General features: G+C 33.4%; 1 protein-coding gene across 9 annotated transcripts in view; it reads right to left on the reverse strand.

Annotated features, from left to right (window-relative positions):
- ZNF280D (zinc finger protein 280D) overlaps positions 1–14,038 on the reverse strand; it is a 120,322-nt gene that overhangs the window by 45,818 nt on the left and 60,466 nt on the right. For all 9 annotated transcript variants that reach the window (XR_009867320.1, XM_062205980.1, XM_062205978.1 and 6 more), the window contains 6 exons: positions 9,996–10,219; positions 6,584–6,741; positions 5,501–5,601; positions 4,139–4,285; positions 2,195–2,329; positions 58–365 (listed from right to left, as the gene is read on the reverse strand). Coding sequence is in view for 8 of the 9 variants with exons in the window: in XM_062205980.1 (XP_062061964.1) it covers positions 58–365; positions 2,195–2,329; positions 4,139–4,285; positions 5,501–5,601; positions 6,584–6,741; positions 9,996–10,219 (1,073 nt within the window). In the remaining variant the exon portion in view is untranslated. The remainder of the gene's footprint in view (positions 1–57; positions 366–2,194; positions 2,330–4,138; positions 4,286–5,500; positions 5,602–6,583; positions 6,742–9,995; positions 10,220–14,038) is intronic.

The following is a 14,038-nucleotide window of genomic DNA, read 5'->3' on the forward strand; positions in this document are numbered from 1 at the left end:
ACAAAGTTTTTATGCTTAAATTTGAGTTAGTATTGTGTATCAGGAATAAAAGATTACCTTAAGTTCCTCAATGCTGTATTGACTTTACTTTTTTTATTGCTACTAGCCAATGTGCTTTGTTTCTTTTGCATATTAGAGATCTTTGATTTGTACTTAGATTTATTTCCATTAGGCTTACTGGCATTGGGTTTACTCGCATTGGATTTGGTTGTATTAGGTTTACTTGTATTCAATTTTGTGGGAGTTTTATCAGTTATATTTTTAGTCCTTGGAGGTGAGAGCTGAAGGGTAGAAGTGCTTGCACTAATGGATGGTGTGACCGAAGATCCTGACTGGAGAGGTCCAACTGAAGCTCGAATGGTAACCTACAAAAATGAAGTAAATATTTGCTTTAAGAAAGTAATCATTATATTAATATCAGAATATAATTGTACAAAAAGTTAAACATTAAGTATTTTGAAAAAAATAAGATAAACTACAATCTCAGTAAGTCTTCCATTTATTCTAAATGGTCAAAAAATCAATATAATGGAATTAAACTTGGTATGTATTCACTTGTAATATGATATACTTGTATTTTTGTATTGATCAATTATATGTTAACACAGTTATTAATGGATAATTAGGAGTTAATGCAAATTATATGAATATAAAAAGAGCACAATTCACAGCTATTTTTATGCTCTGATATATGACAAAAATTCACAAACACATAGCTTAAAATTTAAATCTCAAAGCCTGAATATAACTCTAAAAAGGCCTGATCTATCCTTTCACAATTACAAAAAAAAAAGGATTTACAGTAAATGTGACCTCTTCTTTCCAGAGGCTCAATGCTTAGTATTTATGCTCACAAATTTTATGGAAGGAGTTGTATCAATTCTTTATATATATACAGCATGAAGAGTTAAATAATATTTAGAATTTTCTTACAGAGAACAAATATGTTTATCATTTAGTATTTATAAAGAAAAAACTGAATCTGTTGGTTGACAATGAAAACACAATTGCCCACCAACATTCTCATGAAGATGTACTATGAAATACATGTGCTCGGGAATCAAACAAAAGCACTGGACCAGGAATCAACAGAACCAAGCAAATTTTATACTATGTCTTCCTAGTCATGTGACCTAGAATAAGTACCTTATCCTTTCCGAGTCTTTTCTCCTCCACAATACAAGTCAATACTTGTCTGTGTCACTGGATTGTTGTATGGGTTAAATAACAGATGTATGAAAAAAGTATACTGAAAGCCCGATTCTAAGGTGCTATAAAAACATTTAGTATCATTATCATTAATATTATTATTATTATTATTAAGGGAAGAAATGAGAGAGTACTGCACTGCTTACATTAGTGTTCTGCATGTCTAGTCCCAGCATGAAATGAATGGATTGCAGGGAAGGATGCTGGATAGCTTCTCTTGCTCTAGGTCTTCAGAGCATGGCTTTACATTGTTTTAGTTAATTCAAATAACAGACATACCCACACTCAAAGGTAAGTACCCAAAGCCAAATATAAATGTTTTGGGGATTATTTCACTTTGGATTATCCATGCCTCTGTTTCCCTCCACTGGAGCAAATATTCAAGAGCTGACTGTATATAAAGAAGTCAGAGAAAACAGATGTACATAAGGCAAAAAGGGAAAAGTAAATTAGAATCATCAGTATGCAGTCAGATGTGTTTGCTCACTTAAAACACAATGCTATCCAGCAGCAGAACTTGCTTCTCTGAGAGTATACTCATTAATAACAACTTCAAGAAACATTTGAGAACCTATGGCATTCAAGGTGCCTTACCAGATGCTGGGAATACAAAGATAAATAAAACATGATTCCTGATCTCAAACATTTTCATCTTTATCAGCTAAAACCAACATATATAATGCCAACTGGAATAGCTCAAAACAGTCTATACACTACTGAAACAACCCACTGACTCAGGAAACAGTTTTAATCTAGATGCACTTTTTACAAAGAAATACAACTTCAACATAGCACCCACTACTGATCTCAATATGATATTTAGATGTTTTTCTTTCTAAGCATAAGAGTTATAAAACCTAAAATTAAAGTTTTAACGGAAATCAGAAGTCATTTTTTAAAAATAGTATATTCAACAGATAAAACTGAGCAGGAGTTAATGTCTTTTATCAAACACAATGTTAAAATACAACATATTTGAACTCACTTTTGTCCCAGGAGGCAATCCTTCCAGTTGTTTGGGTTTTATAAATGTCCGATGATGCTGAGTCTTGTGATCCATTTTCTCTTTGCATGTCAAAAATTGCAGTCTGCATTTTGTACAACGATGTATCCCTTTTTTCTGTTTAGAAAGCAAAATAAAGAACAACAAATAATTTCTGTAAGCTAAATTCCTTTGTCCTATGGCTATTCTCAATTAGCTCGAATGATACTAAAGGAGGGAGGAGTGTGGGAGCATAGGCTGGAGGGAGGATAGGGTAGGGAGTATCATTATGCTCCTAAATCTGTCATATATAAGATTTCATATATAAATACATGACATTTGCTAAGCTTATATAAATAAAAAATTATTTTAAAGAATGTTAAAATTAGTAGTTCACCATTTCACATCATAAATAATTCCTTAATCCATTTCAGTTTTTGTACTGGTGTTGGTATTTGGGATTTAAATGTGTTTAAATTTTTAAATATAGGAATAAAACGTGGCAAGTTCTACCAATAAGTTCTAATGAAAGTTCTATCAACTGTGGTGTGAAAGCTCTTTTAATTATATGCTTTAAGTATTTAAAAAGTGATACTGTGAAAGTTTTATGCTAGAAAAAAATAAATCACTTTTAAATTTTTGCTTTTCCAGTTGCATAACAAGTTGTTAAAATAAATTGTCTAAAACCAAATAAATCTTAACAGCCATTTCAAAGAAGGTTGTCATAGACATGTTTGCATAAAGCATTACTGTCCAATCAAACTTACTGTAATGGTGAAATGTTCTAGAGCTATATTGTTCAACATCATACTACTAGTCACGTGGTTACTGATCATCACTCAAAATATGGCAAGTACAACCAAAGAACTGAATTTTTAATTTTAATTTAAATTCAAACAGTCACAGGCAGTTAGTGGCTACTACATAAGACAATGTAGACAGGGAGATATAAAACTTAACAGCTAATCACAATCTACTTATTGGTTAGGAATCTGAGTCCCTCCTTAAACACAGTCCTGTCATTATTCTACAGATAAGAAATGGGACCACTGAACAATCTGTCACTTCCCTGAAGATAATTAAAAACAATCATAAACTTCAATTAAGCTCTGTATTGAGATTGCAAAGCCTGATCCCATGATCAGATTCTGTACATTCATTAGCTTCTGATTTTGACAAAAGCACTATGGCTTTTCCAAGCACTCAGGAATAAGATCAATATTTGATCAAAAATTTTAGCCCAAATAAAAGATGGTTTAACTGTTTCAGGAAAATAATAAAGAAACATAACATCAGAATTCAAGGAAAGGATAAAAGTACCAATACAAGGCCCCCAAAATTACACAGCATAACTGGCAGAAGTTATCCAGTAAACAATTTATGATCTAAATATAGCTCTCTGGCAGAGTTCCAATACCAACAGGAAGCGTCGTTACTGTTTTCTCTGGCATGCAGCTATAAACAACCACTCTGGATCAATGATGACAAGATATTTTCTCATTTTACTGGGGAGATGGAGAAGTAGAAATAAAGTTTAAAGAGAAAAAGGAGAACAAAATTATGAGTTCTCAATCTTTTCTTCCTAAGTTCAGACTCATCTTTCCCCCTTCTGGTAACTCCCCTCCAAAAGGATTGCTTACCTAATGTTAAACTCTAAAAAATCCCCTCTTTTGTAGATTACACTCACTTTCTGTTTTTTCTCTCAAACCCTGGCAACCCATATCTAGGTATTTTTCAGAAATTTTATTACATACGAGCTACACTAAAACACTAAAAAGGAAGTTTTAAAAAAGTGGAAGTTTCACAAGTTATTCAACATCATTTTCAAACTAATCATGTTATTTGGAACTCTACTTCCTTTGCAGAACAAATCTAATCAATGTTCTGGGTAGCAATCAATCTTTTTTGCTCTCACAACAGGAACAAATAAGAACAGGTAAATCTTACCTGATGCTTCATATAATGATGCATATAGGGTGTTGCAATTTTAATAACTTTGAGGCAAAATGGACACAGCAGGTTTTTTGTGTTCTCATGGGATGCTCTAAAATGAGTTTCTACATCAGAAAATGATGATGATCTATAATTGCAAACCTAGGGATGAAAGGAAGGTTTATTTAACTTTAAAGTTAATAACAGATGTACAGTTATAACAATGATGGATCATTTATTTAGAAGATCATTATGTACTACTAATCCAGCTCTGATGCCTATACAACCAAGAATCCCACTAATGTAAGCACCAAAAGCTAATCTCTGAGACAGAAAAGTTACCTTTCAAAGTTAAGGAATTTTTCTCAAAGTGTAACTAGATTCCCTTCTTTCTAACAGATCTTTTCATCTATCATTCCCCATCTTGACTTGAACTTTCAAATTCTGGTACCTCTTGTCCTACAAAATGTTTTTTTCTGCTGTATAAAACAGCATTCTCCTTTAGACTATAAATGGCCTCCAGGCTATGGTTATGGCAACTTATCTTTCTCGTGTTTTCTTATTTCTTCAAATTCTGAAAAAAATGAGTCCCAAAGCATTTAATAGGGTCCTTTGCAACTAATAGCATTTTGTATTCCCTTGCATACCTACATTCTCCTCTATATGGTACAGTAATTCCATGTTTTGCCTTTCTCTAGCAAGAATCTTATTTATCTAGTACACGGATGGGTAAAACAGCAGCTGAGCCAAATCCAGCCCCCTGCTTATCCCTCGTATAATACATAACATGCCAAGGGACTTCCTACTGACAAATTACTTACAAGAATGGGTTTTAGTTGCCATTTTTATCTAAATATGAATATAAAATAAAAGACTAATATATTTCATGACACATTTAAATTACATGAAATTCAAATTTCACCATCCATATATATTTTTATTGGAATACAGATATATCTAGTCATTCACATACTGTCTACGGCTGCATTTGCACTATGAAAGCAGAGCTGATTAGTTACAAAAGAGATTGAACAAAGCAAAAAATTAACTGAAAATAGAATGAAAATGTTTATTTTTGTTCAAAATATTTTTGGAGTCAATGCATATGAAGGGCCTTCAAAAAAGTTATAAAAAACACATATTATGAAAAAATGATGCATGGATCTGAAAAAAATTTGCAGCAAAATAACATCTTTTAATTCCATTTTCCAATAACCTGATGTAACCTTGACAGGAATGAAAAATTTACCACCTTTACTTTTCACAGGAAACAAATTTTGCTGACTCTGGGTCTAACAGGTTTAAATCTTATATCTAAAACAACAAATGAGCCAGCCAAAACAAATACAGCATGAACGTAATAAAATTTGTGTATACCTGGCAGATATATGGCATCTCACCGGGTTTATGATTGTCCTTCATATGTTGTAAAAGAACATGTTCTGTTTCAAATGATAATTCACAGATTTTACAAATGGCTAAAAATGAGAGAGAAATAGTATAATAATATTTTAAAGTACATACATCTATATCAACACTATTTTTTAAAAATAACCACCTCTTTTTTGTGTTTTTTTGATAAAGACTTATTTTATTAGTTTGAAAAGCAGAGTTACAGGTAGAGGAGAATCTTCCATCCATTGGTTTACTCCTCAAATGGCCAAAACTGGGGCTGGGCCAGGCAAAAGCCAGGAGCCAAGTGCTTTCTCCTATTATCTCCACTATCAAGTAGTAAGTAACTTGCCTGAAATCATGTAGCTGTATTTAGAGGTAGATGAATTTTCAACCCAATATGTCCAATTCCAGAATCTGTTATTTTAACTATAATTGTAGCAGTGGACATTTAGCACAGTGGTTAAGATGCCACTTGGGACACTCACATCTCATATTGTGTTCCTGGGTTCAAGTACTGTCACCATTCCCAATTCCAACTTCCTGTCAATGCACACCCTTGGAGGCAGGAAGTGATGGCTCAAGTATTTTGGTCCCTGACATTCACATAGGAGAGAAGACCTGGACTGAGTTTCTAGTTCCCAGGCCCTGGCATGGGAGATGTCTTTGTCATTCTATCTCTCTTTCTCGGTTTCTTTGACTCTGTCTACTTGGCCAATAAAAAATAAGTATTTTTTTTAAATAGGAAAGAAGATTATTTTAAATAAACTATAACTGTAGTTACTTTTCTAATTAAAGTTTCAATGAAGGTCACTGATTCCATATTTGAAAATTATGATCTGAGGCTATGCCCAATCATTGATCATAATGTATTACACATATTTCAAGAGATTTTAATTTTATTAACTAATTTTATTTAAAAACATAAAAGCTCAAAAAGAAAATTTTCAATTTTTTCTTCAAATTCCAAAGTCTATTTCTTATTCTTACTTTTACAACAGATTTTTTTTCATAGTTTGTATCATCAAAGCCAGTAACACTGAATACCTACATGAAATTGCAACTTACTAGAAAATTCATGGGGAGTGTGTGTACTTTCGATGTGACATTGCAGCTGAAATGGTGTGGGAAATTGACGGTAGCAGTGCTGGCAGGTGGTGTGGTTTTCCCAGCTCTCACTGCTCTGCTTCTCAAGTTCCAAATGATGTTTCATGTGGTTCATAAACCTATAAATGATTGTCAACAGGTGCTAAAGTTCAGATTTAGAAACAAAAAGAAAAATCTCACAAGTATCTGAACCTGTATCTTTAAAAAAAGAGATGTATTACTCAAAATCTCAAGAGCCTTAAAAATCCTCTAGAAAACTGTGTACTTAATTCGTTTAAATCTTTTCAACTTTTTTAAGAAAATTAATTAATGTAATTATCTGAAATATCACTAATTTGATGTAAATCTCAAAAGTTACTTCAGATAATTAAAATCTTTAAGATGAAATAGCAAGGTTTTTTCCATAGCTGCAATACTATTTACATTTTAAAATAAAATACTGAGAGGAAGGAAACCCTACCATCAAAAGCAACTACAGTATAAAGAGAGAAATCTTTGGATTCAAGAGAGAAATCTTGAAGATATACAATATATTCCAGCTGCTTAAAAGACAAATTACTGGTATTTTTACTTGTGTCTCGGTTTCTAAATGCATGTAATAGCAATTTTAATGCCTACAATTACAAGAACCTTTTGTTTTATTTAATGATACTGGTTTACTGTTAGCACACACTGTTCATTTTATCTTGCAGACTGTGCCCTTTGTAGGCAACGTCCATTTTTCAGTTTTATATTCTGCTATTTCAGCTTCCCTAAAAGGCTTCTTATGAGCAGGAACTATGACCTTCAACAGAAGAGAGTGTAATATAAATGGGAACACCTATTTAAAAGAGCTTACTGAAGCTTTTTGCTGATTTTGAAAGCAAACCTATTCAGTGAAAACAACAATTTTTGGACTGGTCAACCATTAACAATTATTCACTTTGATACACTTTGAGTCACAAAATAATCTTGAACTACTAATGTCACCAGTCTGAATCATTATCATCATCAAGGTTACTATATATATATATATATTTTTATATATATATATACATACACACGCACATATATATATATATACTATAAAACTATATAGTATATACCATGTAGTATACTATTCTCTCTCTCTCTCTCTCTCTCTCTCTCTCTCTCTCTATATATATATATATATATATATATATATCTTTTTCACTCACACACAACACTAGTGCTCTTTAGGGCAGGTTTTGGTATACCTTGAAATTTCTCCTTTGGTTTTAACACCTGCTCTACAAACTCTGCAGAAAACCTTAATCTTAGTTAAATTATTTACATATAGAGGAAAGCTCAACTTTCAGCACACAACTTGAAGCAATTAAAGTATAACTACATAAAAGTTCCTTAACCAGCTGGCCTTCTCTGAATTTGTGGATCCCCCATTAGGAGCTCATACTTCTCAAACACATAAATGGAAATGGGGGAAACAAAAAAAGCAAACTTCTTACAAGGATGGTCACAAAACAAAATAAACCTGTTTTTAGTGACACTCAATGAAGGGGGGGGGGACAATAACACACCATATGTAAACAGCATAGTAGAAATTTTTAGCTATTGGTTTTTACTATTCTCTACAATCATCAATTTGCCTTCCCAGTTTTTATAGGAAAAAATTAAAGTAACACATCATACAATATCTTTCATTTCTTTAGCCATAAGGCATTTACCATTAAGGTTACATTTACTAAATAATCATGTTTTAAAATGCCTGATTTCTAGATATTATCAAATGTAGTTTGCTTAAAATTTCTAATTATTCTGATAACTTAAGACTCATATAATTTCTTCTGAAATGGGAAAAATTTTTATTCTGATAACTTAAGACTCATGTAATTTCTTCTGAAAGGAAAATGACTTTTCATTTCCATGTTTCATACTGAATGGGTTAATCTTAAAGAAAAAGCCAAAGAATTATTGCTGAAATAACTTGTATTATCCTATGCCTATCACTGAACAAGAAACTAAGGAAGCCAGTGAGCCTCATTTCTACTCATTTTACCCTATTTTCTAACATGACATTCTGGTATATTTTACTACTAAAACAAAAATATATGAGAATAGGTGTCAAAGTTCTACTGTAATATTCTTTCAGTGTTAAATTTCACAGCACAAACTCCCTTCTGTTAAACTGCTAACATCACTAAATATTGGTGGCTGTTAAAGTGCAATAAAAGGAAGTAAAGAAATATGAAAATTGGTATGAAATCAAGAATGTAAAAAAACTTGGAAAACTTTATTATAAAGCACTATCATACAGAAACCATTAACAATTATTATAGGAAGGTATCACAGTATATTTCAGGGTTTTTCCACATGTTTGTTTTTAGTCCCCTGAACTCACAGGAAAATATATAAATGCTGGACCCAGATTTAACTATAGATGCTTTAAAATGCTAATTACAGATGATAGTTATCAAGAACAAACACAAAAAGGCATACATACAGGCTTATGTTTTTGAATACAGAGATATTTCACCAGTGGGAAGTACACTGATGTCTACAATATACTTTGAAATGAGTCAAAAACACCAGAAAGTTTGAAGGAAAGAAGTATGAAAAGATATACTACAAAGCAAACACAGTGCAATGTTACAAGGATGGTAAGAATACAAGTATCCACTATGAAATTTTTAAAACTTCAATACTAGAAAATGTTTATAATAAAATGCTGGAGAAAACAATCTTATCTAATATAAATGTCAAGCTATACGCCAATGAAAAATATTATTTGTTCTGTCTTTTTACTTTTTTCTTGCTATTAACTTAAATAGGATGACACCTTCATATATAATGTCATATTAACTCAAGGTTTACAAAGCATAAACTCCTTAAATTTAAAATATCCATTTAAAATAGCTTCAAAATACCATTGAGAATTAAATTTTTAAAGGTGTTAAATTTAAAAATAAAAGTAGCAATGTTTCCTAGAATTGGTATCTTTCCAAAGTAGTAGTAGTAGTTTAAAAAATTATAAATATCAGCTAAAAGATTTGAGCATTAAATAAAGTTAGCTTGTCCAACTGAACATAAAGAATTTTTTTGTGCTGTAAAGAAAAATGAAATTCAAAGACAGCTAGGAAATGAAAAATATTTAGTAAAAATTCCTATATCACTGGTTTAAAAAAACTGTCATTAAGCTATGTGTAAGAAACACAGCCAAGTGCAAGTGGATCTAGGAACCAAGCACCAAAATACAACAAAGAATAAATGCTTTTCAACAAGACAATCTGCCTTTGTTTTTAGACGAAAATGTTAAAACTGCTGATTTAGAATGGCACTGAAAACTACAAGTTTCAACATTTATATCTATAGTATTGCAATTTTCAAATAAAAACAAAAATAAGCATTTACATACCTAATATTATTTTTTAAGATTTTCAAGCAACTGAAGCATTTAAAGGTTGTATGAGTCTTCTGTTCTTCCTGGACATCTCCTTCATGTTTTCCATAATAAAAGTCATTAACTAACATGATCAATTTTCCTTTCTCTGAATCAATAGTCTTATTTTTATTTGTTGTGCTTGACAATTCTGTTTTAGCTAACCCCAAAAAGTTATTTATCATGTCTGGACAACAATACTGAAAGAGAAAAAAAAAAGGGCTTATTTATTTTTTAAAAAAACTAAGCAGAAAAAAAAAAATTCTTTGTTTACAACTAAGGCCAGATCATGTAAAACAATACTTGATAATAACATATATGGGAAAAAGGTCATCAAAAATTCATTGTGCATATACAAATTTTAAAAATTTGAAACAACAAATTCCTATTACATTAATAAAAAAAATTTCAAAGAGAAATTAGAAACTTTAAATCAGGACTAGGCTATAGTCTAATAGCTTTTTCTCTTCAATTTACCTATTCGGATGTAACTATTCAATAATAATTTATTCCTTAACCAAAAATCATTAATTTTATATTAATGTCTTGATATAGTATAGGAAGGAAATGCAGTTCCATGTGCCTTGATGCGTATGTCTAATTATCAAGAGATACACAGATTTCCACAAAACTTGATTAGAACTGGACTTTGAAACAGCTAATTTGCCATTTCCCAGACTCAAGGTATTAGAAAATGTATGGAACACAAAGAGGCATTAGTTTCATCTTGAAATTCACTTCAAAAGTTAAGTTTTGAAATTGAGAATGTTTAAATATTCAAAGGGGAATCAAGATTTCACATAAACGAGTTCTAATACAGTACATGAAGTACTTTTTCTAAAACAAGATATAACTAATTCACTGAGTGTACAGAATTGTCAGTTGTAGGATTTCTTCAGGACAATTTTTCTCAGTGTACGTTCAGATGAAGACCAACACTAGAAAAATGCTTGTTAAATTGCTAATTCTTGTACCCAATGTCAGAAAGACTAAACCACAATATCTAGAGATAGGGCTCAAAGGCTGTGTTTCTAAAAAGCAACTCAGGTAACTGTTTTACAATTTAAATGCCTCCTAAATGCGTTATTTATTACATTAGTAGCAACATAAAAAAAGTTTGAAAATCTAAACACAACTCTAAGACAATAAGATCTACTTCCTCTTCTGCCACATGTTAGATAACTGTTGAAACATCCTATACTACATGGGGCCTTTGATCCAAAACAGACCTGTAACATCTCCTTCAAGGTGGCATTATACTCATTTTGTTTGACTTGTCAACTTGTCAAAAGAAAAAAAAACACTAAAACAAACAAACAAACAAACAAAAATCTACAGCAGATCCAAAGAAAACTGAATAAAACGACATACAAAAAAGTGACAGAATGGGGACAGCACTGTGGCATAGCAGGTAAAGCCATTGACTGCAGTACTGGCATACCACATTGGCATTAGTTCCAGTCCCAACTGCTCCACTTTCAATCCAACTCCCTGCTACATGCATCTGGGAAAGCAACAGGGGATGGGCCGAGTCCTGGGGCCCCTGCCACCCGCATGGGAGTCCTGGATAAAGTTTCTGGCTCTGGGCTTCAGCTTAGCCCAGCCCTGGCTATTGCAACCAACTGGGGAATGAACCAGATGGTGGAAGACCTCTCTCTGTCTCTCCCTCTCTCTGTTTGTAACACTGCCTCTCAAATAATCTTTTAAAAAATAAACACACCAACCTGGTTTACAGAACCTATTTTACACAATGTTTCAGATACCCATAAAAAAGCTGAATAGCGGCCAGCGCCGCGGCTCACTAGGCTAATCCTCCGCCGGCACACTGGGTTCTAGTCCCGGTCGGGGCACCGGATTCTGTCCCAGTTGCCCCTGTTCCAGGCCAGTTCTCTGCTGTGGCCAGGGAGTGCAGTGGAGGATGGCCCAAGTGCTTGGGCCCTGCACCCCATGGGAGACCAGGATAGGCACCTGGCTCCTGCCATCAGATCAACTTGGTGCGCCGGCCGCAGCGCGCCAGCCGTGCAGCCATTGGAGGGTGAACCAATGGCAAAGGAAGACCTTTCTCTCTGTCTCTCTCTCACTGTCCACTCTGCCTGTCAAAAAAAAAAAAAAAAAAAAAAAAAAAGCTGAATAGCAAACTATTGATAACAATGAACAATAAGGGGTAGTGAACTAGGGTAAAAGTAAATTTAAAAGGAAAGCAAAACAATGCCAGAAAATATCCAAAAAACAGACAACAATGTAAAGAAGTAGGTTCAGATTTAAGAAGGCAGAGTAAGCTATGGAAGGCATAGCTGAGTAATGGCTCAAAATCAACTTGTCATCTTGTGTTCAGCTTTTTTTTTTTTAAGATTTATTTTTCTTTTTATTTGAAAGGCAGAGTTACAGAAAGGGAGAGAGAGAGAGAGGTCTTCCACCTGATGGTTCACTCCTCAAATGGTTGCAACAACCAGAGCTGTGCCAATCCAAAGCCAGGAGCTTCTTCTAGATCCCCTACGCAGGTACAGGAGTTCAGACTTGGGCCACCTTCCACTGCTTTCACAAGCCATAGCAGAGAGCTGGATTGGAAATGGAGCAGCCGGACATGAACTGGGACCCCTGTGGGATGCCAGCACTGTAGTCGGTGGCTTTACCCACTACACCACAGCACCAGCCCCTTGTGTTCAGCTTTAGCAGTCTTTTGGTTTTAGCCCTTACCCGCAACTCCCAGCTCCTCACTAACCCATTATTTCCCTGTGTTAGCCATTCTCCAAATATCAAATACGTTTAATGCCACATATTGTAGCTTCACAAACATCAAACACCACTATTTACACACCATTCTCATATAACTCCTATGCTATTGCTTTGTTACCTAAAAAATTCAGGTATGATTTTCAGAGCAACGGAGATGGGAGACTACTTTTAAAAAGTAAAACAAGATGTCTCACATAACTACAAAGGTCAACATTTTTGTCTTTTCTACCTGAGAATCATCTAAAAACCACAATGACCAAGTTCTACAAATCTGATTTTACTGAACTAAGTGTCAGGTAAAATCAATTCACTTCACAATGTATGAAAACTATCCAAAGCAACCAACATCAGCCAATGACAAAAGGAATGTAGCTGGAAGATCAAAGTCAAAAGGACCAACAGCAACAGATCTTAGAAAGTGTCATGTGGGATCTGTCCTTAATGTGTTGTCTAATGTGAAGTGATGCTATAACTAGTACTAAAACAGTATTTTTACACCTTGTGTTTTGGTGTGGGTGCAAACTGATGAAATCTTTACTTAGTATAGACTGAATTGATCTTCTGTATATAAAGATAATTGAAAATGAAAAAAAAAAAACCTGGTGTTAAATTGGAAATTCATAGAAAATTAATCAATTTTTAAAAAATATCATGTAGGATCTCTGTCTTTAATGTGCTGTACACTGTTATTTAATGCTTTAACTAGTACTCCAACAGTATTTTTCACTTTGTGTTGCTATGTGGGGGCAAACTGTTGAAATCTTTGCTTAATATATACTAAATTGATCTTCTGTATATAAAGAGAATTGAAAATGAATCTTGATGTGAATGGAAGGGGAGAGGGAGCGGGAAAGGGGAGGGTTGCAGGTGGGAGGGAAGTTATGGGGGGGGGGGAAGCCACTGTAATCCATAAGCTGTACTTTGGAAATTTATATTCATTAAATGAAAGTTAAAAAAAAAAAAAGAAAGTGTCAGCAAAAATATACATCCTAAAGGTGAGAGACATATCTAAAATACAAGTTACAGCCTTTGTTTGCAAAATCAGGTGTAGAACCTAAACCTGAAAATTGGCAAAGTACCCCAGACCTGATTCAGTACAGAGAAACAGAAAAGGCAATGCTACATAAAGATTCAAACACACAAGTCATACTTGCAGGATGCCTTCTTATGTGCCCATAAGACTATCATGGCAACCTATGGCTTTGTCCCAAAAGGGATTTTATACAAAATAGCAACCCAAGAAATTCAACCTGTTTAACATGATAGGAATCATACTTGAACAA

The sequence above is a fragment of the Lepus europaeus genome, chromosome 11, assembly GCF_033115175.1.
Source record: "Lepus europaeus isolate LE1 chromosome 11, mLepTim1.pri, whole genome shotgun sequence".
NCBI classification, from domain to species: Eukaryota; Metazoa; Chordata; class Mammalia; order Lagomorpha; family Leporidae; genus Lepus; species Lepus europaeus.